This window comes from Haliaeetus albicilla, chromosome 4 (assembly GCF_947461875.1).
Source record: "Haliaeetus albicilla chromosome 4, bHalAlb1.1, whole genome shotgun sequence".
Taxonomy (NCBI): domain Eukaryota; kingdom Metazoa; phylum Chordata; class Aves; order Accipitriformes; family Accipitridae; genus Haliaeetus; species Haliaeetus albicilla.
This window is the reverse complement of record NC_091486.1, coordinates 40,433,475-40,457,229: the sequence shown is the minus strand read 5'-3', so window position 1 is coordinate 40,457,229 and position 23,755 is coordinate 40,433,475. Positions and strand designations below refer to the sequence as shown.

The 23,755-nt window shown below is 41.3% G+C and overlaps 1 protein-coding gene across 1 annotated transcript in view; it reads right to left on the bottom strand.

The window, feature by feature from the left end:
- The window catches only part of SPAG16 (sperm associated antigen 16), a 439,096-nt gene that overhangs the window by 397,953 nt on the left and 17,388 nt on the right, over positions 1-23,755 (bottom strand). The window contains exons 5-8 of the mRNA XM_069782045.1: positions 17,152-17,289; positions 11,323-11,430; positions 7,933-8,050; positions 6,455-6,524 (exon numbers count right to left, since the gene is read on the bottom strand). Coding sequence (XP_069638146.1) covers positions 6,455-6,524; positions 7,933-8,050; positions 11,323-11,430; positions 17,152-17,289 — 434 coding nt within the window. The remainder of the gene's footprint in view (positions 1-6,454; positions 6,525-7,932; positions 8,051-11,322; positions 11,431-17,151; positions 17,290-23,755) is intronic.

The window sequence follows — 23,755 nt, the reverse complement described above, 5'->3', positions numbered from 1 at the left end:
TGAGGCAAAAAAAAGCAGATCAAGGAAACACAAAACCTTCCTGGATACCCAATTTGACTAAAACTGATGAAAAGAACTGTGCCTGGTCTAACAAAATGTCTGTATTCTCACTGCTTTAAGTTAAAGCTACTGTCACAGATATCCTGAATAATAATTTTCTCTGAGGAACCGTATACTGCAAAATTGGTTTATGTGTCAAACACTTTCTACACACTCAGTAACTGCTACCCACTAGCACATTGCTCATGGAGCATTTGTTTGTTGGTGCTTTTGAAATACACATAAACCAACAGAGTTATGACAGTTGAAGGGCTTAAAAAGTCAGTAACCATTAAAAAAATAAACAAATTCTAAAGAACTGTTGCGATTGCACTAAGACTTCAACAGCTTGTGTTTACAGATTTTCTATTCAGACTGCATTGTAGATGGAATGGGGACAACAAGGTTTAAGTACTTTAACTGGTGCATTTTGAATTTCTTTTTACATGACCTTCTAACAGCAATTACATTAGATCAAGGAAAGGAAAAGCACAGTTAACAGGCTTAGCAATGAGTTAATTCAACCATGAGTAAAGAAACTCATTGAGTTCAACTTCTGAATATAATTGAGTAGTAAATAAGCAGCTGTTGTTTTTAGAAAACACAAGATATGTACTGAGCAAGTAACAGTTTTATAACAGGTTTTTAGAACCAGCTGTTATAGCAGCGTTCACTTAGGTTTATAAGCAAGCCACAATCAACATTGCTTAATTCCTTCAGGAAAAAGTGGTCTTTTTTCAAAGCACCACTTAACACTGTGTCTTGATCCGTAAGCAAGGATACAAGTGCTCTGTTAATATACAACAATAACCTAAATAAAAAAATCAGTTATTTCTCTTTGATAATTAGATCCCTCTGTGTATGATCTTGCTACCACATCAGGGAGGACCCAATTTAAAACAAAAACAGAACCAGTTTTTAATGCAAATCTTCTTAAGTGAAACATCCAAACCTTTTTAAAAACAATCTCAACTCAAAATACAACTTTTCTTTCAGAGCTGGCTTCTGAGGGAACATAGCAGGGACAGAGAAACACTTTACAAGATGACTGAGTGCTAATCCTAACTTTAACTAGTCCTCTCCAACTATTAAATGTCCTTTATATCAACTTCAAACAAGCAAGGTAAGTAAATAGCAAATAAAAACTTAAACTTCTAATAATTTTTAAGACACCTAAAGAACACTTTCTTCTGAAGGATTTGTGTACCAAGCACTGTTTGCAAAGCTAAACACCAGTCTGGCAGTGGGACAGCAAAAAAACCCTAGTAAATAAATTACATGCTCTGTATTGTGGACACTGTCCTCTTCAATTTTTTGAAAGGCATCAGGGTGAAAGCTGCTACATCAAATGCCTAAGTAATAAGTCCAGAATAGTTGTCCTAAAATTAACATTAACTACTGTAAATTTTTTTTCTAGCTAGCCACCAGATACAAATTTACAATGCAAACTCATTGTGCATACTATGAAGCTTCAGGACAAGCAGGGGATCAGGCCCAGCCAGCATGGGTTTATGAAAGACAGGTCCTGCTTGACCAATCTGATCTCCTTCTATGACCAGGTGACCCACCTAGTGGATGAAGGCAAGGCTGCGGATGTTATCTACCTCAACTTTAGTAAGGCCTTTGACACTGTCTCTCATGGCATACTCCTTGAGAAGCTGGCGTCTCATGGCTTGGATGGGTGCACTCTTCGCTGGGTGAAAAACTGGCTGGCTGGATGAGCCCAGAGGGTTGTGGTGAATGGAGTTAAATCCAGTTGGTGGCCGGTCACAAGTGGTGTTTCCCAGGGCTCAATACTGGGGCCAGTTCTGTTTAATATCTTTATCAATGATCTGGACAATGGAATCGAGTGTACCCTCAGTAAGTTTGCAGATGACACCAAGTTGGGAGGGAGGGCTGATCTGCTTGAGGGTAGGAAGGCTCTGCAGAGGGATCTGGACAGGCTGGATCGATGGGCTGAGGCCAATTGTATGAAGTTCAACAAGGTCAAGTGCCAGGTCCTCCACTTCAGTCACAGCAACCCCATGCAGCGCTACAGGCTTGGGGAAGAGTGGCTGGAAAGCTGCCCAGCAGAAAAGGACCTAGGAGGTGCTGGTTGACAGCTGGCTGAATATGAGCCGGCAGTGTGCCCAGCTGGCCAAGAAGGCCAATGGCATCCTGGCCTGTATCAGAAATAGTGTGGCCAGCAGGAGCAGGGAAGTGATTGTTCCCCTGTACTCAGCACTGGTGAGGCCACACCTTGAGTACTGTCTTCAGTTTCAGGCCCCTCACTACAGAAAAGAAACTGAGGTGTTGGAGTGTGTCCAGAGAAAGGCAACCAAGTTGGTGAGGGGCCTGGAGCACAAGTCTTCTGAGGAGCGGCTGAGGGAACTGGGGTTGTTTAGCCTGGAGAAAAGGAGGCTGAGGGGAGACCTTATCGCTTGAAGGGGAGTTGTAGTGAGGTGGCTGCTGGTCTCTTCTGTCAGGTGGCTGGAGATAGGACGAGAGGAAATGGCTTCAAGTTGTGGCAGGGGAGGTTTAGATTGGACACTAGGAAAAATTTCTTTACTGAAAGGGTTGTCAGGCATTGGAACAGGCTGCCCAGGGAAGTGGTTGAGTCACCACTCCTGCAGGTATTCAAAAAGCACGTAGACAAGGCACTTCAGAACATGGTTTAGTGGGCATGGTTGATGGTTGGACTCGATGATCTTAAAGGTCTTTTCCAACCTAAATGATTCTATGATTCCCTTTGTTCTTCACTATGCACTATACGACTCAAAAAAACCAACCCTCAAAAAAACCCCAAACCAAAACCCCAACCCAACAAAAAACCAAACTCACAATGGATTGGGTGTGCCTCACTGCCACTGTTCAAAACCTCGAACAATTCAGCAGATCCAAAACTAATTAAAAGCCACTCTCAGTGCCCTCTAGCCAAAGCTAGCATTCTAGGTGTTCTGCAATCAAGTCAGATTGTGGGACAGAAGCAGCATTAGGAGCAGTGACAGGCAATCTCCTGCTCCTGGGCAGAGCCATTCTCGTTCCTTCATGCTCTGCGCTGCAGTGAAAGCACACAGCTGGCCAGAAAAGGCATCTTACCTTGGCAAATGATAACTTGCCAGTCTGAATGTTCATTATCTTCTAACTAAAACATACCAATGTACTAATGCATAAAAGTCAGCCCTGAAGAAACAGCAACTGAAAAAATGCAGCTGTAGGTCTCCTTACAGCAGAGATTTGCAAGTCCAACAGCACTGGCTCGTTGCAAAATAAGAACTTAAATTTAGAGAGAAATGCAGCAAACATTTTTCAAGTATCTATGCACTGCTTGCTTCTCAAGGTTGCATTTATACTGTCTCAGGAATAAGAATTCAAGAGGCAACAGGACATGACCATCTTTTAAGAGGCAGCAGAAAGTATCTGAGTAAGAGACAGTATCACCCACTGAGACATGAGTATGACCTACAAAAGGCAATAAAAATTATGTAGTATTAGAGGACAAAGTACTGGAAAGAAATGAACTGAAATACCACTTAATTTATGATGCACAAGGTATGTAGCAAATTAAGGCTTGTACAAGCACATGGGTGGCTGGTAAGCTTAATAATTGGTGTTGGAGACTAAGTGACCTTTTGGGGTTTTATATTATTATTTATAAAGTGCTCCCCTGCTTGTCACTTTTTGGTTTTATAAAGTGCTCTCAAGATTTTTGGAGAATAAACATGTACTGTGAACAGCCAGAGAGGGGTTTTTAGAATCAGTCAAACAACAAATGGAACTATGTGTAATATGAAAAAGAGACAGATGGGGCATCTCTACTGTAAAACACTATCATGGGAGAAGAACCCAGACTATATATTCTCAAGCCAGAGTATAATGAAAAGTTGAATGCTATACGCCCTAAAGTAACAGAAAATAAAAAGCCCATTCTCTGCCTCCTTGTCTGAAGTGGGATGAAAATGAGCTGTGCTCTTTAGTGGGGCAGAAGCTTATACTTTAAGTTGTAACAAGATTTAAAGACTGCAGCAGAGCATATCCAGTACATACAGCCACATAAAGGTATTTTGGGGGCCTGAAATGTGCCTTGCTGAGGAGGCACATACAAAAAAAGGCATCAGAATCCCATACCAGAAAGATACTGTGAACACTGAAGAGGCTTGCTGCCTGTACTTCAGTATTCCACCCTGTTAACACATCTGAAGTTTATATTTACAAAAGTTATTAGTTCAGTAGCTACTTGCTCGTGTACAAAACAAAATCATAGCTTAGTTTACACTGGGTAAGACTACAGAACCCGTTTGGGTTCTCCCAGAAATGAAAGCAGCTATGCTCTTAACTAAACAGTAGTTTAGAAAAGGAGTAGGGTGTGCTCCAAGGGACTTCTCAGCTATGTAAGCATCCCACTGCTGCATGGAAACCAAGACTTGAGCTAGGATGAGAGGCATCTTTCAGATAATTAGATCTCAGTCCAGTGCTCGTAGCAATTCACGACAATTTAGGAGACCAACAGCTTCAACCTATATTAGATAGAATTTGAAGGAAAAAAAATCAAACCAAATGTGCTACGTTCATAACAGGCAGGCAGTAGCAAAGATCTGGACGGTAGTTGAAACGTCTGCATTAATGTCCTGGTTTCAGCTGGGATAGAGTTAACTGTCTTCCTAGTAGCTGGTACAGTGCTATGTTTTGAGTTCAGTATGTGAAGAATGTTGATAACACTGATGTTTTCAGTTGTTGCTCAGTAGTGTTTAGACTATAGTCAAGGATTTTTCAGCTCCTGATGCCCAGCCAGCGAGAAAGCTGGAGGGGCACAAGAAGTTGGCACAGGACACAGTCAGGGCACCTGACCCAAACTGGCCAACGGTGTATTCCATACCATGGGACGTCCCATCTAGTTTAGGAACTGGGAAGTGGGGGCGGGGAATCGCCGCGGGGGGACTGGCTGGGTGTTGGTCGGTAGGTGGTGAGCAATTGCCCTGCGCATCATTTGTACATTCCAATGCTTTTACTACTACTGTTGTCATTTTATTAGTGTTATCATTATCATTATCAGTTTCTTCTTTTCTGTTCTATTAAACCGTTCTTATCTCAACCCACAAGTTTTACTTCTTTTTTTCCCCGATTTTCTCCCCCATCCCACTGGATGGGGGGGAGTGAGTGAGCGGCTGTGTGGTGCTTAGTTGCTGGCTGGGGTTAAACCACGACAATTAATAGTAAATAAGCCATCTTAATAGTCAAGGAAATGCTTGCTAGCCTCTTCAATCAACTACAGATCCAAAAAGAAACAAAAATGTTTATGTGGCTACTATTATTCTTCTCAGCCTTGTCTTTTCTGCAGGACTTTTATACAATGGAAGTAACTCCATGAACTTGGGAACTAATGAAGCTTGATTGTCAAAGGCTGGGGTAACTTGGTGGCTTTTTACCTGGGGTATACTACCCGTGCAAAAGGAAGTTTAGGTTTTTAACACACTAGAAAAAAAACCACTAAAGAAACATATAACAAAATGTCCTAATTGCAATAAATGCTTCACCTGGGTATATAATTTGATACCTGGTCACCTATGTGGCTGAGAAATTTGAGGTCCTCTAATGTCAAATAAACTGCAATCTCTGATTGAAATTCTGCTCATGACTGCACTCATGCAGGTGCAACATCCCCTTCTCATGTGAATATTCTGTTGTCAAAGAGGGTAGAGCTCACTGTTTCCCTTTTTCATCATATCATCTCTTTTCAGGGGTCTTTTAGAAACCCGGTTTCTTTGAGACTTATCTCACTGTCAAACGTAGCTGCAATTGGGAAAAAGGTTCAAAATTATTAGGGGGAGTGATGCTCACAAAGAATGTGATAGCATGGGCTTTATTTACTTAGGAAAGCAGAGGTTCTGGGGCTTTTTTCTGATGGAGTTAGAAAAATAACTTAATAATTATGCATTTATTCAAAACACCAGGGAAATAGTGTAGTACCATACAGATAAAGATATTATTCCAGCAGGTATTATATAACCTTAGCAACCTCCTGTAAAAATGAGACATGCTAAAATAAGAGGCTGGATTTCATAACAACAGTATTTTCAGAATGTTTCCAGACCACCATATATACCTTTATAAGAGTGAGCTGAAAAAGAACACTCGCATTAAAAAAAAAAAGTATTAGTGGATAAAATAATAAAATCAGACACAAAATAGATTTCTAGGATGAAGTCCTTCCATAGTTACTCACATATTCCATATTGCCATCAGCAGTCTCACTGTCCTTAGTTGATACATTTTAGAATAAATATTCAAATGATAAAATTGCTGCTCTATCACCAGGACAGTTGATAAAATGTTTATAGTGCAATAGTTTTTATTTACCATTACACCAAATTTTGAAATGCATCACAACAACAAAAAACCTATAACCAGTCTGAGCTTGGTGATGGGAATATTTTACCTTTTGTCACAGGAATCTGAATAGCACATCTGGACTCTAGATTTTGTAATGTGGCTTGCAAACCTGTAACCTAGTTTTAAAAAGATGAGAGAACAAGGAGAGGCAATATGAAAAAATTGCTTTCCAACTGTCTGTTCACAACACACAGCATTTATGCCTGCATATTTAAGTAATAAATTCCATCTATAATTGTTTACTTTTCTGATTATTGTCTCAAAGTTATAAACATTACTCCTAATTCAAGATTTTGCAAAGGCCCAGTGAAACAGTGCGATAAAATACAAGCCATCCAGAATCTCTCAAAATACTTTTACAGATCTATTAAAACTATGCAAACATAGAATACTAGGGCTCGTACTACACCATCAACTTTTAGCCACTGCTGTCACTGCACTGATCTTTAACTTAATAGCACAATATGACATATAGCTTTGTCATAAGAAAATGCCAAAAAATATGATGTTATGTGTTACCAAAGAAGTCATCACTCCAGAATGCCTACAGTTCATAACTGGATAGGCCTTACATACATTCCTGAAATTTCATGTCACTGGAACTGTTACATGTTTTGTACTCCTTATTCAGCATAACTGTATATGGACAGTAACCTTTCTTTTTCTATAGGACATTTTCATTTGCTTAGTGAAATTTCAGACATATAATCTTCAGTCTTTTAAAAGTAAGCCCTGAGGTAACCTGAGAAAAATTGGAGGCAGAGGAAAGGAGGAAGTGAGAGATGAGGACTATTAGAAAAGAGTGCAAGCATGGTAAATTCCTTTCATGTTACCCACATATAGTTGATGCTACTGCTGAAATGCAATGCATTTTGGGATGTTTTTGTCTTTCTTTTTTTCCTTCTCTTTTTGAACAACCTATTAGTTAAACACATGCAAGATAATTTTCTGTTCTTCATCCATCCTTTCTGTATTTATAGTAGAACCTGCTAAAGGTGCAGAATATCTTGCATACTAACCCATACATCAGATAAGATTATAGGAGTAAAATACTACTCTGTTATCCCACTCACAAGACAGAAAAACTATCTCTGATATCTTAATGTATTTTTTCCTAAACTAGTAGGTCATTCCTGGATATATTTAGGAAAAAAAATAAATAGTAATAAAGAAAGTTAAAATAAGAGCTTTCTGAAGGGATAAATGGAAGCATGTGAATCTGTGGGAATATCACACCTTTCCTTAATCTGTTGACACTGAAAGTATATTAGGGTCTGCGCATTGCTGACTCGTGTAAGAGCAGCACTGAGCAAGTACAGACTGAGAACTACTACTTTGTGGCCACTAAGTTTCACATACTTTCAATATTAATGTTTCACCAAATATCATGAAACTCACTAAAATATTCTGCTTCAAACTATCACATAAGTGAGTTGCTGTAACAGAAACATCCTGTGTATTTAACAAAGTAAAAACCAAAAGCATTCCTTACAGCTTTGCAAGTGGTGTTCACCATAGTTATACCTGCCCAACTGCTCTGTCTCTCTCCAAACTAGTTAACATTTTCTGCCTCAGTGTAGTCTGGTATTTTTCAGTCAGCTGCTTCAGCACTGGTTCATATGACGCATAATGTGCCTTCAGCCTGTGAACAAGAAGAGGGCAAATGATACCTCAAAGATGAGTTAAATCAGAGATTTATATGTGTGTTTCCCTCCCCAAATAAAAGACTAGAAGTGCCAAAAGATCAACACAGAGGACATAGCAAGGTTATTTAGTATGTAACCACCCAACTGGAATACCACAAGAAAAAAAAAAAATAGATCAATAAGAGGATTCATAGTTTGTTTAGTCATATCTTTTAAAACAATCCATCCAATTCTGACCTATTCTTAATCCTTCATACACATACTGCACATTAATTTTTGTTAATTTCTGTTTTCTTGCAGATGGATGATATTTCATTGGAAGAAAAAGAATTACAGCTATTATCCAACTACCAACTAAGATCCTAATCTAGACAAAACAGTCATAATATGATTACTATTTCTTTCTTCACTGCACATTACATTCAGAATACTTAACCACTTTAATTCTTCAGACCAAAAGTCAGATATATAATCTCTCAAGAGAAACACATGACACTAGCAACTTCAAAAATACTGCATTGTGCAAAAAGCTGACACACAGAGGATAAGTCAGTGAAAAGTGCTCTCCTGCATTAGCATGTATGGATTTCAGGGTTAAAAATGTAGAACATGTAGCTGCTATTACATGCATTGATTGATAACAATATCAACAACATTCTGTGAATTGTTTGGAGCTGCAGATGTTTTAAAATAACATTGGGGAGTAGCTTACAAGTGCTGGAATAAAAATATGCAAAGAAGAGATTCTAAACTCAACTCTTTCACCTGGCCCACTGATCTTCAGATGAAAAATATAAAAGTTCTACTCATAGAGGCAAAGTAGCACAACAGTTAATAGAAAACTTACAGAATTCCAGAATGACAAAATTAGGGAATTAAATATTACAAAATAAATTATTATAACTCAGTGCCAATGCACTAGTTCGGGCTTATTTGCAACCAAAGCAACATCGCAAGTTTCATATAGGAAGCTCAAGATGTAAAAGGACAGAAAAAAAAACAGCAACAGGAATCATGAACACAAAGGTTCTGAAGTCAGTATAATACCAATTACCCTTAAAATGGATAAAGGATCTAAACCCAGAAATCACTACATATTTACAGAAAAATATCTGGGTAAAAGAAAATGTCACTTATATTTTCAACTATTAGAAATAATGTGTATTTATTAATGCCTGTTGTGGTTTCAGCCTAGCCAGTAACAAAGCACCATGCAGCTGCGCACTCACTCCTTCCCCCGCCGTCGCATCCCAAAGTTGGAGCGACGCAGGTTCATGGATTTCCTTTGTCAGAATTAAGTTGAAATGACACCAGGGGAGTTCAAACAACAATCAACATTTATTCAACCTAGCTCACCTTGCCCAAATACAAGTGAACTTATCAATATGAACCTTGCAACATGTCATTAAGCCACTGTTTGAAAAGAAAAGGGAGGAGTAGAAAAAGAAATGGAAAAAGGAACATGAAACTGTGTCAGAAGGGGAGCCCTCCCGTTGAGTCACGAGGTTCAGAGCAGACCCCCTTGCTTTCTGGACTCCTTCTCAAAGAGGAGCCCAGGGGCGGCTAGATCCACTCCTAGTCTCAGACTTGGTCAACAGGATGAGGTGTTAAAGGGACTGAGGTTAAAAGGATGAGGTGTAGGGACTGTGGAAAAGAGAGAAGGAAAAGAGGGAGAGAGAGAAAGTAAAGAAAGAAAGAAAGAAAGAAGAAAAGGGTTTCACCAGTCCTGTGTCCAGCGTTGGTCCAGCCAGCATAGAGATCCAGTTCCAGAGGGTGTGCACTGAGAACGCGTTCACCCTTCTTTTATAGTGTGTTAGTTGATGGTCTCGACACGAGCAGTTCCTATTCCCTGGGTTCTCCAGAATCGGTCAGTGAGCTTTGGGGGCGGGGGGGGGGTTCATTGCGGAGCTGCCTCTCTTTTCCTGCTGGCATGACCGTTTAAGATAGAAGCACAGTCCCATCTTCCATGGGGCGTCCTCCTCCAGGCGCATATGCTGTGCTCCTTCTCCTGGTCACTTAAGATAAGGAATTGCGGCTTTGGAGAAGTGCGGTCCCACCCTCCGTGGGGCCCTCTCCTCCAGCCACATTGTCCTGTTCACAAAACTCCAGTGTTTTTACAGAGGCCGTTTCCTCCACCAAAGTTCTTTAATGAATGTTTGAGACATTGACTATAATTTGTCAGACTGTGACACCTCCCGGCCACAGTGGGATGAGGAGAAAATATAAAGAAAAGCTTGTGTGTCGAGACAAGGACTGGGAGGGATCACTCCCCACTTACGGTCACAGGCAAAAGACAGGCTCCATTTGGGGAAGAAACAAAACCAATTTAATTTACTGCAAAATCAATCACACCTTCCCCCCACCCCTCCCTCCTTCCCAGCTCAACTCCACTCCTGGTTCTCTCTACCTCTTCCACCCCGGTGGCGCAGGGGAACAGAGGATGGGGGTCGGGGTCAGCTCGCCACACATTGTCTCTGCTGCTCCTTCCTCCTCAGTGAGAGGACTCCTCACTCATCCCCTGCTCCAGCATTGGGTCCCTCCCATGGGAGACAGTCCTTCATGAACTTCTTCAACATGAGTCCTTCCCACGGGCTGCAGTTCCTCATGAACTTCCCTGGTGTGGGTCCTTTCTGCGGGCTGATCTTCAGTCACAGCCTGCTTCAGCGCAGGCTTTCCCATGGAGTCATGGCCATCTTTAGAGGCATCTGCTCCCCCGCTCACCTCCGTGGGCTGCAGGGGAACAGGCTGCCGTCTCACCATGCGCTGCAGGGGCATCAACCTCCTCCAGCACACCTCCTCCCCTGAATCCTTCTTCACTGACCTCAGCATCTGCATAGATGTTCCTCTCACATTCCAATCCCACTACTCTCTATCGGTTCCCCTTAAAATATGTTCTCCCAGAGGTGCTACCACTGTCACTGATGGGGTCAGCCTGGGCCAGAGACGCATCCGACTTTGAGCCTGGGAAGCTTGTAGCAGCTTCTCACAGGAGCCACCCCTGCGGCCCCACTCCTGCTACCAAAAACCCCACCACACAAACCCATAACAATGCCACATCACACCATGGAAAATATTCCAAAAACACATTAGAAATTGTTTGAGTCATGGCAGAATGGTCAGATAGAACTGCTATTTACCAGGACACTAACTAAATGCAGCAAGCTTTACTTTAGCACTTCAAATTCCACAACATTATCTCAATACCAGGCAATAATTGAAGACATTATCTTTAATGCTTCATGTATAGTAATTAAAATAATTTATTTACCTTTTAATGTCACAAATAAGCTTGTTTTTCTCCTGGACCACTCGCTTATGATGCATTCGATGGAAGTCACGTTCTTTCTGCATTTTTAGGAAAGCCTCTTTAGCTTTACTATATGTAAACAGAAAATGCAAGAAAGAAGTATTAATCTCCTCCTATTAATTGCTCATCAAGGTATGCTGAATACATATAGAATTAATTTTCAGATATGCACATGCCTACTGTATCCAAGTTGGAAACTTTTAGTAGTATGCCCTGTGGTGGACAACATGTACTTTGGAGGTCTTTTTGCTGCCAGCGGATGTAAAAAACCATGGGTACTCTTCACCTTCCCTCAGTTCCTTTCGATAGAATCCATAAGAATTCTGGCATTATAAATCTCAAGAGTTGAGGTCAACCTTACTTTAAGCACAAGAGGTCTTGTGGAAGTACACATTTAAATTACAGGTGATTAGAAAACAATACTTTTGTTGTGGGTTTAAAATTCTACACGAAAAGGTACTGCAATACTGATTTTCTAATATCTACATCACATCTGGAGCCCAACATAATGGTACATGCTAGAAGGACACACAAAGAAGGATAACGGTATCATTGCCTTGCAAATACATGCATTTAGAGAGCTTCTGGAAAAAACTGTGCTAAAAAAGTTCTAGGCTCTGTTCAATCATGTTTACAGTCTGTCCCCAAGTGTCCCCTGTATGTGACAGCAGGAAGCAAGAGGAATCCATTTCAGAATTAAATGCAAACATACTGATAACCTGTTATTCTCTAAGCACATTCTACACACAGCCATGGGACACCCTGAGATACTCTGCTCCATAAACATAAAAGAAAATACTCTGTATATATTCCATACATTTTCTCCTTGCCTTTACTGATACGGGTTTGGCAGGAAAGATTAGTACATGAATTGTTTAATTGCAAAGGAAGCTTGAAATTACCCTGTACAGAAATTAGATATTTGCTCTTTGCAAAAATAAAGCTCATTTCCTCTCCAACAGGAGTTGAAGAGTTAGGAAAACCACTATGACAGTGGAGTATGCAAAAATCACAGGTCCAGGAAGATGACCAATAGCTGCTAGTACATTATATTTAATGGTACAAATAATTTATATTTACTACATATGCATTTGCTATATTTATTACCTATACAAACTACCATACTTATACATGTACATTCATATGTGAATCATTGCTTGTAGCAGGAACAATTAGACAGACCTGAAGAAGACCACAGTGAATTAATGCCGCTACCTATCAGTCAAAGCTGAGAAAAGCTGGCAGGGAAATGAAAACAGGCAGGGCTGCCCCTGCAGCAGCCCTGTGAAAAGCTCAAAGGAGCTGTGGGCATGCACATAGCTTTTGTGTATGCGTGTGTACAAATACCAGAAGTTGTGAAACAGAGTAACTTAGGATATTGGTATTGGGATGCAAAGTACAGAATAATGATTCTGCTCAAGCTCCTATGAACAGTGAAACATTTGAGAGGTAAATGAATCAGTGGTCTCAGGATAGTTCTGTGAAACAACTCCATGACACCACTCACAAAATCTGACTTGCCGCAAGATCTTGAATACAAAACCTGCCCCTTCAGAGCTAAGCAGATAGCTTGTTCTAAGAGTAAAAGGTATTGCTACAGCCATAGCAAAGCTAAAATCCATTTCTTAAGATATACATCAAAGACTGCAGGTCTCTCCATTTAAACTTTTCTCAAGCAAGTCGTTTCATAAAAATAGCAGAAGAGGACAGGGTCCAATAAATCCAAGCAGGGATTTTCAAAGCTGACTTACATGCCCTGTTCCCACTGAATTTAGGTGCGACTTTATTCCCCAAGATGCTGCAAGTTGTAGCCCTAAATTTTTTATCAAAATAAAGACAGTTTCAGAAAACATATACTCTCATGCTTTTACTCTATCTAGTTTATATAGCCTTTAGCAGCAAGGATGCTAAATGTACCACGTAATTAAACAGACACATTTAAATATGGTGTACAATACAACTAAGTGTGCACTTTATTTTTTCCATGGTATAAGTGGAGAAATATGTGTGGGAACGGTTAGATTTTGGCACAGAAATAGTAGATCAGCTGAGGATTTTATTGCTGGTGATAGCACTAACAGTAATAATAAATATGATTTCCAGGATTGCTTTATATTTTGACCGTTACTGTGGCTGTAAACTGGGTGTGTATTTGTGAGTGTGTTTCCAAAAATCAGTACAGAAAGATACCTGCAAATGTTTAAACTTCCTAACTGATGTTTGTGAACTCACAAACCTCAGACAAAAGCTGTACACAATGTTCATTCCATCTACCTAATAAATTCCTAAATGTTTAAAGAATTTATAAATATCACAGTTAGCAGTCCCTGTGATTAACACAATCTTCAACCTGATATACCATTACGTTGTCTACCTACATGTTTAAATACAAAGGCAATACAAAGGGTCTGGCCATAGGAAAACAACAAAATATATGGGATTCAAGCTATTTTAAATCATCAGACAGGCAGAGTTTAATGTTTCTATGAAATTGCAATCTATTATTCAACTCAAGCAAATATTACTAGAATATTAAATGCTTAAATAACAAATCATCACTGAAGACAATGAATTAAAATTAGTCTCCTGTAAAAGTTAACAATTTTCAGAGATATTTTCAAATTTTTTTTGCATATTGGAAAGAATATCTATGCTTCCATTAGAGAAATATTGCAGCAGATAACATCCCTTACCAATCAATCAGGGCTTAACTGTAGTCTTCAAGATAAAAGAGAAAGAGAGTACACTTAAGGTACACTTTAACTACCGTGACATGGCAAACCAATGTAAAATTAGGTTTGATTTCTATCACAATACAATGTCTGTTTCTAGAAATAATTTAAATAAAGATTAGTAGTGTATCTAAACCATCAGGTAATAACTATCACTAGCTTCGGAGTAAAAGAATTATGCTGATATTTCTTTTAATGCATGCATTCAGGGGCTTTGTTACATCTCAAGATGCCTTCAGACACTAGACAACATATTAAAAAAACATATGCACTGTATACAGGAAGTGAAGCTGATTGTGATTTTCTCTTTAAATGATGAAATGCCACAGTGAAATGTAACCAACAGCCAGCAGTCTACTCTATTTGCCCACCTGCTTGCCATCCAGTCATGTAAATACTATATTAAAATACCCAAAATACAATTACGGTTAGCTTCTAGACATTGAATCTCTTCCACCAATTGCTAAACAACATTAAAGCAGGAGATAATTGGTTTAGAGTCATTTATCCTGGGCCCCCATACTGCCTAAGTCCCAAATAACATCTCTCTTCTGCAAGATGGCAAGAGTACCAAGCTCAGAAATACTAAATGTAATTGAAAGCTTTCTTCATCACAGCACTGTATCCCACAATGAAGGTTTTCTGACTAATCCACAGAGCAAAATATGAGACTTTCTTTGCTTATGAATCCTTGGTTTCTAACCAGTCAAATCGGCATTTCTTCAGTGCTCTTAGGCATTTTGTTTTCAGCATAAGCTGGTGAATTCTTTCTCAACTCCAATTGTCCTCCAAGTAATTTTGGTCTCTGCTGGAATATTTGCTTTATCATAGCAAGGGTACTGACTCCAGTTATTGAATGTATGAACAAGAAAAAATGCTATTAATGGTCAGAACAGTAAATGGATTTATTATAGAGTATTATGATGAGGGTTTATCCAAAAGACACAAAGGAACACTGTAACTCATGGAACGTACAGCGAAAATGCTCAGTTTCACCCATTATTCCAGAAACAGTACTGGTTTAATTCATAAATTATTCAAAGCAAAGTGAAATGAATTTCACAGAAGTGCTGAACTGTTAACATTAGTATCAGTGAAAACTTTGAAAGTTATTTGAAATAAAAAGGTTGAAAAATGAAGTAGTGACCATTAGCACAAACCAAGTTTCACATCTATATACATATTCCATTTTAGTATTAGCAGAAAGACTGAAAATAAAGCTCTCCCCACAAGTGGAGAAAGAAGGACTAATTTTAATAGTGTTTTAACAAGGTACATGCAGAATAAGTGCAGTATTTAAGAGTAAATGCCAATGAACACAATTTACCCACTTCTAATTTGTCATATAGAATTGCCCTATATCTCATTGCCCTCACTGGAATACCAAACAGGTGACATGACTCATGTGTTTACCACCACAACACTGCTATTTTAGGTTTCATCAAACACTACAATGTGAAAAAGCAGGGCACAGTTTCAGTTCATGGATTTATTTATTTTTTTAGCACAGTTCACTTAAGTGAGTGTTGGGAGTTTATTTAACAGATAGCCTGTAGGGACATAGCATACTAGCGATGTCTTTTCCCTCTCCTGCTTTCTTCCTGTTGCACATTATCATGTCATCTTTCAGCCTTTTAACTAGACACCTGGTACAAAAAATTTTCTGGCACCCCATAGAGTATATAGACATTCTTATGGGAAAAACCCAACTCATTCATGACCATGTTTTTGGTGAAATGGTTTGGAGCTTTATGTTCTTAAACAATCATGTAGCAATGCAACAAACCCAGGAAAACTCTTACCAAGTCATAATCCATTCAGATTATCTTGTAATAGCATGTTCTGCTTCATACGGGGGGGGGGAGAAAAAAAGGTAGGAAAAAAAAGAAAGGAAAGCCTCTTAAAATTACTACTGACAATAATAAATTTCAGGAGGGCCAGATTTTATCTTTCCTTCTTTTACTACACATTACTGCTTCTTACTCTCCCACTCAAATGAGAGACACAATCCCTAACTACCCATTGTCCAAAGAAGCTGCAGATTAAATAAAGGAATGCTTTCAGTATGGCCCATCTCCCAGTGCAACAATATATTTAGACTACACATTATTTGACTTGATTATTAGAGCTGTTTACTTAACTATTAGACTTTGGCCAATTAATTTATTAATTTAAAATGAAATAAATCATTGTCATTGGAAAATAATTTTATTATCATTATTATCAGCAGCAATGATCATTTAAGGTCTGAGTAGCTATTTTTCACATAAAGGAACAATCTAAATGAAAATTAGTAGCTTGAGCAATCTTGAGGAAAATCAAAGAGATGGAGTTAACATTTTTTTTTACAGCTCCATATTTTAAAACTATGCACTGGCAAAATTGAAGTGAGTGCATTATTAGGTCTCAGGGTAAATTCTCAATGAACACATACATGTGAAGACATAACATTCTTCAGAAAAGGCTATATTACATGTAGTTCATTATTGCATCTCTCCATCATATAGACTAAATATTTTAACTCTCTTATGACTGAAGTACAACTGACTTGTAAAATCAACTACTACAATGTACACACAAGTATAATCAATGATGGTAATTTACACTGACATACCATTTACCACTAGGGCCAGAGTGACAGATTTTTTGCAATTAAAAAAAAAAAAAAAAGGAAGTGTATAGTGATTTTTTTTCCTATGTTGATCTTTTGTGGTATCTGTAATTTATAGTACTGTATTTTAATACAAAATGCATATAACTATTTATTTTTTAGTTCTACATATTATACTGTCATGATTCTTTGTAATAATTTGTTGTGATTACCATATATTGAAAATTATTTTCTATAGCCCAGTAAATACAAATAAAAGAAATTAAGATTTAGGTTTCTAATAGAGCTGAGAAACATGAACTGTAATTATAAGTGTCACCTAGAAGTAAAAATACATGCAGCCAGCATAACAAACAGGAACTTCCTATTTCCATTAAGTACTTGGGTTTACTTTATCTGGCCATTTACTACTGTATATCAAAGTTTCATTAAGACCAAACAACATACTTTGCAGCAAGTTTATAGTTTTCCAAATCTTTCCTCAAACGCATATTCTCAGCCTCAAGTTGCTGGTTGCGGGTATACACAGTTGGAACCAATCCAATATCTTTGGCTGTGAACATACCTCTCTGTACAAGTTCATACCTAGTAGAAAAGAAACAGAGAGATTTTTTATTCCATGTTTACTTTCTCTCACTTCACTAATGTCTCCCTTCTTATGCTAGCATTTACCTAAACTAGAATCACAAAGATATTTATCATCTCAAGGCATTTACCATTAATGATCATTAACAATTAGCAACAGTACTATCCTACCACACCGTTCTATTTTACTGCTTTTCACTCTAAAATGTATTATTGTTCATAATAGTCAAAAGACATGTCCTGTATAACACAGTACTTCAATTTAAACAATTGTTCTTTCCCTTCCCTTCTTCTGAATAGCTTAAATAAAAGACAGAAAAAAAAATATTCTTGTTCAAATAACATTTGTATATACTCACAGTCTTTTTTTATCTCATATGCTCCAATATATCCAAGATTTATTTTTTTTCTGAGGACTCAAATAAGATGACAAAGCTGCAGATAACCTGGATGAATGATTCTATGAGCTATCTTCAACATGGAATACAGAGTTCACCTAGGGAAATTTCTTCATTCCTTCCTGTTTACTCATCTTGCCCTCTCCTTATTTAATTATATTTACCAATATTTACCTATTTTACTAGCCCCTGAGAAAACATGATTCCCTGATGTAGAAGTCTGAAGGCTATGTCCTGGGTTCAGCTGGGATAGAGTTAATTTTTTTTACAGGAACCTGGGAGGTGGGGGGGCATAGCCGGGGCAGCTGACCTGAACTGGCCAAGGAGCTATTCCATACCATGTGACATCATGCTCAGTATATAAATGGGGAGCGGGCGGGGGGGTGTGCTCTTCTTTTCGGTGGGGGAAGTGGCAGAGCGTCGGGTCCCGGGTGGTGAGCAGTTGCACTGTGCATCACTCTTTTTGTATACTTTTTCATTAGTACCGTTGTTGTTGTTGCAATTTCTTTGTGTTGTTCCAGTAAACTGCCTTTATCTCAACCCTCGAGGTTCCAGTTTTGTTTTTTTTTTTCTCTCCTCCGTCTTCCCCCCATCCCACCGGAGGGGGGTGGGAGGAGTGAGCGAGCGGCCGCGTGGTCCTTTGTTACCGGCTGGGCTGAAACCACGACAGTTCTTTTTGGCGCCCAACGTGGGGCACGAAGGGTTGAGATAACGACAGATCTGGCCAGAGCGTGTTGAAAGAAATTTGTCATAAGCATTTCTTATACTAGATAAATAGATGTTAGTCACAATGTTGATTCAGCTGTTTACATGGTGGCGTTTTGTAAGTTCTTATATGCTTTATGTATTGCCTGTAGTTGCGTATCTCATCTCTGGGAGAGTGATTGGGATTATCATTTTGCTGTACTGGGCAATGTCGACTTGTGAAATGATTACATCACTAGTCATGAGGTTAAGCTGGTATCTGTATGAGGCAGTGATATCATTCCCACACTTTGGGCACCTTCTGTCAGATTTTATTGGTAATTACACCCAACCCATGGGGAAGTCAGGGGGGGATACTTCCCCCCATCCGTTCCCCTCCCTTTTCTCTTTCCAACTAATTACAACAGTTTTCGAGAATTTTGAATATCCTTGGGATGCGCAAGCCTGTGTGCTGTTAGTGCTATGCCTCCTGACTATGTTTCAGGTCTTGTTTAGGGCTACAAAAAGGCTCTTTAAGAGTACCACCCAGAGATCTGTCCCAAAGCTGGATATTTATGGGTGGCACGGCATGTGGGAGGATGCGGGCAGGTATCTAGAGAACTTCTCACCTCCAGTGACTTGGAAGTTCACTCCCGAACAACTGCAGAACCCTCATGAAGTGATAGAATTTTTGAAAGGAAAATGCTGTGGCTATCCCAGAGACACACAACTCACTACACTGTGCTGGGCCCTGGCCGGTATCTACCAAACCCTGCTTGATATTATGCAGCACCCCCAGGGGGAAAAGGGGGAAAAGATGGAAAACAAGACAACATGCACCGTGGCTACCCCAACCCCGACAACATGCACCGTGGCTACCCCAACCCCGACAACATGCACCGTGGCTACCCAAACCCTGACAACAGACACCGTGGCTGCCCCTACCCCGACGACAAGCACCGTGGCTGCCCCTACCATGACAACAGGTACCATGGCTAACCCTACCCCGGTGACAGATACTGCCACTAAACCAGAGAACCAACCTGTGCCAGTATCAGTCGCCCCTGTACAGAAAAAGAAACACACAAAGAAATCAGTTCGCTCAGTGAGAGATGAAGATGAACCAGGGTCATCGCGAGAACAGGAGGAAGAGGCAGAACCTGAAATAATTACCCAATCTCTATCCCTGAGTGAGTTGCGTGACATGCGAAAAGATTTTAGCCGCCACCCAGGTGAGCACATTGTTACCTGGCTGCTCCGATGCTGGGATAATGGGGCTAGTAGTGTGGAATTAGAGGGTAAGGAAGCCAAGCAGTTGGGATCTCTGTCTAGAGAAGGGGGTATCGACAAGGCGATTGGGAGAAAAACACAAGTCCTCAGCCTCTGGAGGCGACTTCTGTTAGGTGTAAAGGAAAGATACCCCTTCAGGGATGAAGTTACATGTCACCAAGGCAAGCGGACCACCATGGAGAGAGGTATCCAGTACCTGAGGGAATTAGCCGTGCTGGAGGTGATTTATAATGATCCAGAAAATGCGCAGTCACCCACAGATCCAGATGAAGTCCAATGCACACAACCGATGTGGCGGAAGTTTCTACGAAGTGCACCACCAACCTATGCCAACTCATTGGCAGTAATGTCCTGGAAAGAAGGCTATGGACAAACGGTGGATGAGTTGGCTGTCCAACTCCGGCAATATGAAGGAAGTCTCTCTTCCTCCCTACGGGCCTGTGTCTCGGCTGTAGAGGAATTGTCCCGAGAGTTCCAGCAATTCAAAGTGGATATGTCCTCCTCCTCACCTGTACAGGCCCGCATTGCAGTTATTGGGAGTAAGCGTTCCTCTGCCCGAGAGGAGAGAGAAAGTACACACGACGGGCTAACCTGTGGTTTTACCTGCGTGACCATGGAGAGGACATGAGGAAGTGGGATGGAAAACCTACCTCAGTCTTGGATGCACGGGTACGGGAGTTGCGAGAAAAAGCAACCAGAAAAGAAGATTCTTCTTGGAAAACTGCTGCTCCAGTTTCCCGTGAGCAGTCCCCCGGACGCAGTAGATGGGCCGATCTCATTTCTGATCCTCTTGAAGGGACTTCTGATTCACATGTGCAAAAAGTGGGTAACAGATATTCTAACCAGGATTAGAGGGGCCCTGCCTCCAGCCAGGTGGAGGAGAGGGACAACCGAGTCTACTGGACAGTGTGGATTCGATGGCCTGGCACGTCAGACCCACAGGAATATAAGGCTCTAGTAGACACTGGTGCACAATGTACCCTAATGCCATCAAGTTATAAAGGGGCAGAACCCATCTGTATCTCTGGTGTGACAGGGGGATCCCAACAGCTAACCGTATTGGAAGCCGAAATGAGTCTAACTGGGAATGAGTGGCATAAACACCCCATTGCAACTGGCCCAGAGGCCCCGTGCATCCTTGGTATAGACTATCTCAGAAGGGGGTATTTCAAGGACCCAGAAGGGTACCGTTGGGCCTTTGGTATAGCTGCATTGGAGACGGAAGAGATTGAACAGCTGTCTACCCTACCTGGTCTCTCCCAAGACCCTTCGGTTGTGGGGTTGCTGAAGGTTGAAGAACAACAGGTGCCAATTGCTACCACGACGGTGCACCGGCGGCAATATCGCACCAACCGAGACTCCCCGATCCCCATCCATAAGCTGATTTGCCAACTGGAAAGCCAAGGAGTGATCAGCAAGACTCACTCACCCTTTAATAGTCCCATATGGCTCGTGCGGAAATCTAATGGGGAATGGAGACTAACAGTAGATTATTGTGGGCTGAATGAAGTCACGCCACCGCTGAGCGCTGCTGTGCCAGATATGTTAGAGCTTCAATATGAACTGGAATCAAAGGCAGCTAAGTGGTATGCCACAACTGACATTGCTGATGCATTTTTCTCCATTCCTTTGGCAGCGGAGTGCAGGCCACAGTTTGCTTTCACTTGGAGGGGTGTCCAGTACACCTGGAATTGACTGCCCCAGGGGTGGAAACACAGCCCCACTATTTGCCATGGACTGATCCAGGCTGCACTAGAAAAAGGTGAAGCTCCAGAGCACCTGCAATATATTGATGACATCATCATATGGGGCAGCACGGCAGAAGAAGTTTTTGAGAAAGGGAAGAAAATAATCCAAATCCTTTTGAAGGCTGGTTTTGCCATAAAAGAAAGTAAGGTCAAGGGACCTGCGCAGGAGATCCAGTTCTTAGGAGTAAAATGGCAAGACGGGCGTCGTCAGATCCCTGCGGACGTGATCAACAAAATAGCAGCTATGTCCTCACCGACTAATAAAAAGGAAACACAGGCTTTCTTAGGTGTTGTGGGCTTTTGGAGAATGCATATTCCAAATTACAGTCAAATTGTAAGTCCTCTCTACCAAGTTACCCGGAAGAAGAACGATTTTAAATGGGGGCCTGAGCAACGACAAGCCTTTGAACAAATTAAGCGGGAGATTGTTCATGCAGTAGCTCTTGGGCCAGTCCGGACAGGACCAGATGTTAAAAATGTGCTCTACACTGCAGCTGGGGAGAATGGCCCTACCTGGAGCCTTTGGCAGAAAGCACCTGGAGAGACCCGAGGCCGACCCCTGGGGTTTTGGAGTCGGGGACATCGAGGATCCGAGGCTCGCTATACTCCAACTGAAAAAGAGATATTGGCAGCATATGAAGGAGTTCGAGGCGCTTCAGAAGTGGTTGGTACTGAAACACAGCTCTTCTTAGCACCCCGACTGCCAGTGCTGGGCTGGATGTTCAAAGGGAAAGTTTCCTCTACACATCACGCGACTGATGCCACGTGGAGTAAGTGGATTGCACTGATCACACAACGGGCTCGCATAGGAAACCCCAGTCGCCCAGGAATTTTAGAAGTGATCACGGACTGGCCAGAAGACAAAGACTTTGGAATGTTGCCAGAGGAGGAGGTGACACGGGCTGAAGAGGCCCCGCTGTATAATAAACTGCCAGAAAATGAGAGGCCATATGCCCTGTTCACTGATGGGTCCTGTCGCATCGTGGGAAAACATCGGAGGTGGAAGGCTGCTGTATGGAGTCCTACACGACTAGTTGCAGAAACTGCTGAAGGAGAAGGTGAATCGAGTCAGTTTGCAGAGGTGAAAGCCACCCAGCTAGCATTAGATATTGCTGAAAGAGAAAAGTGGCCAGTGCTCTATCTCTATACTGACTCATGGATGGTGGCAAATGCCCTATGGGGGTGGCTACAGCAATGGAGGAAGAGCAGCTGGCAGCGCAGAGGTAAACCCATCTGGGCTGCCACACTGTGGCAAGATACTGCTGTTTGGATAGAGAAGCTAGTGGTAAAGTACGTCACGTAGATGCTCATATACTTAAGAGTCGGGCCACTGAAGAACATCAAAACAACCAGCAGGCAGATCAGGCTGCCAAGATTGAAGTGTCTCAGGTGGACCTGAACTGGCAATGTAGGGGTGAGCTATTTATGGCTCAGTGGGCCCACGATACCTCAGGCCATCAGGGGAGAGATGCAACATATAGATGGGCTTGTGATCGAGGGGTGGACTTGACCATGGACACTATCGCACAGGTCATCCACGAATGTGAAACATGTGCCGCAATTAAGCAAGCCAAGCGGCAAAACCCCCTGTCGCATGGGGGGCGATGGCTGAAATATAAACAGTGGGAGGCCTGGCAGATTGACTATATCACACTCCCACGAACACGCCAAGGCAAGTGCCATGTGCTTACAATGGTGGAAGCAACCACTGGATGGCTGGAAACATACCCTGTGTCCCATGCCACTGCCCAGAACACTATCCTGGGCCTTGAAGAGAAAATTTTATGGCAACACGGCACCCCAGAAAGAATCGAGTCGGACAACGGGACTCACTTCCGAAACAACCTCGTAGACACCTGGGCCAAAGAACACGGCATTGAGTGGGTATATCACATCCCTTATCACGCACCGGCCTCCGGAAAAATCGAACGATACAACGGACTGCTGAAAACTACATTGAGAGTGATGGGGGGTGGGACTTTCAAACATTGGGATACTCATTTAACAAAAGCCACCTGGTTAGTTAATACTAGAGGATCCGCCAATCGGGCTGGCCCCGCCCAACCAAGACTTCCACATACTGTAGAAGGCGATAAAGTCCCTGTAGTGCGCATGAGGAGTATGTTAGAAAAGACAGTCTGGGTTAGTCCTCCCTCAAACAGAGGCAAACCCATTCAAGGGGTTGTTTTTGCTCAGGGACCTGGGTACACCTGGTAGGTGATGCAGAAGGATGGGGAAGTTCGATGTGTACCTCAGGGAGATTTGATTTTGGGAGAGAATAGCCAATGAATTGGGCTGTATGATACCTAACTGCTAAATACCCTGCCAATGCATGTCATTGTATCT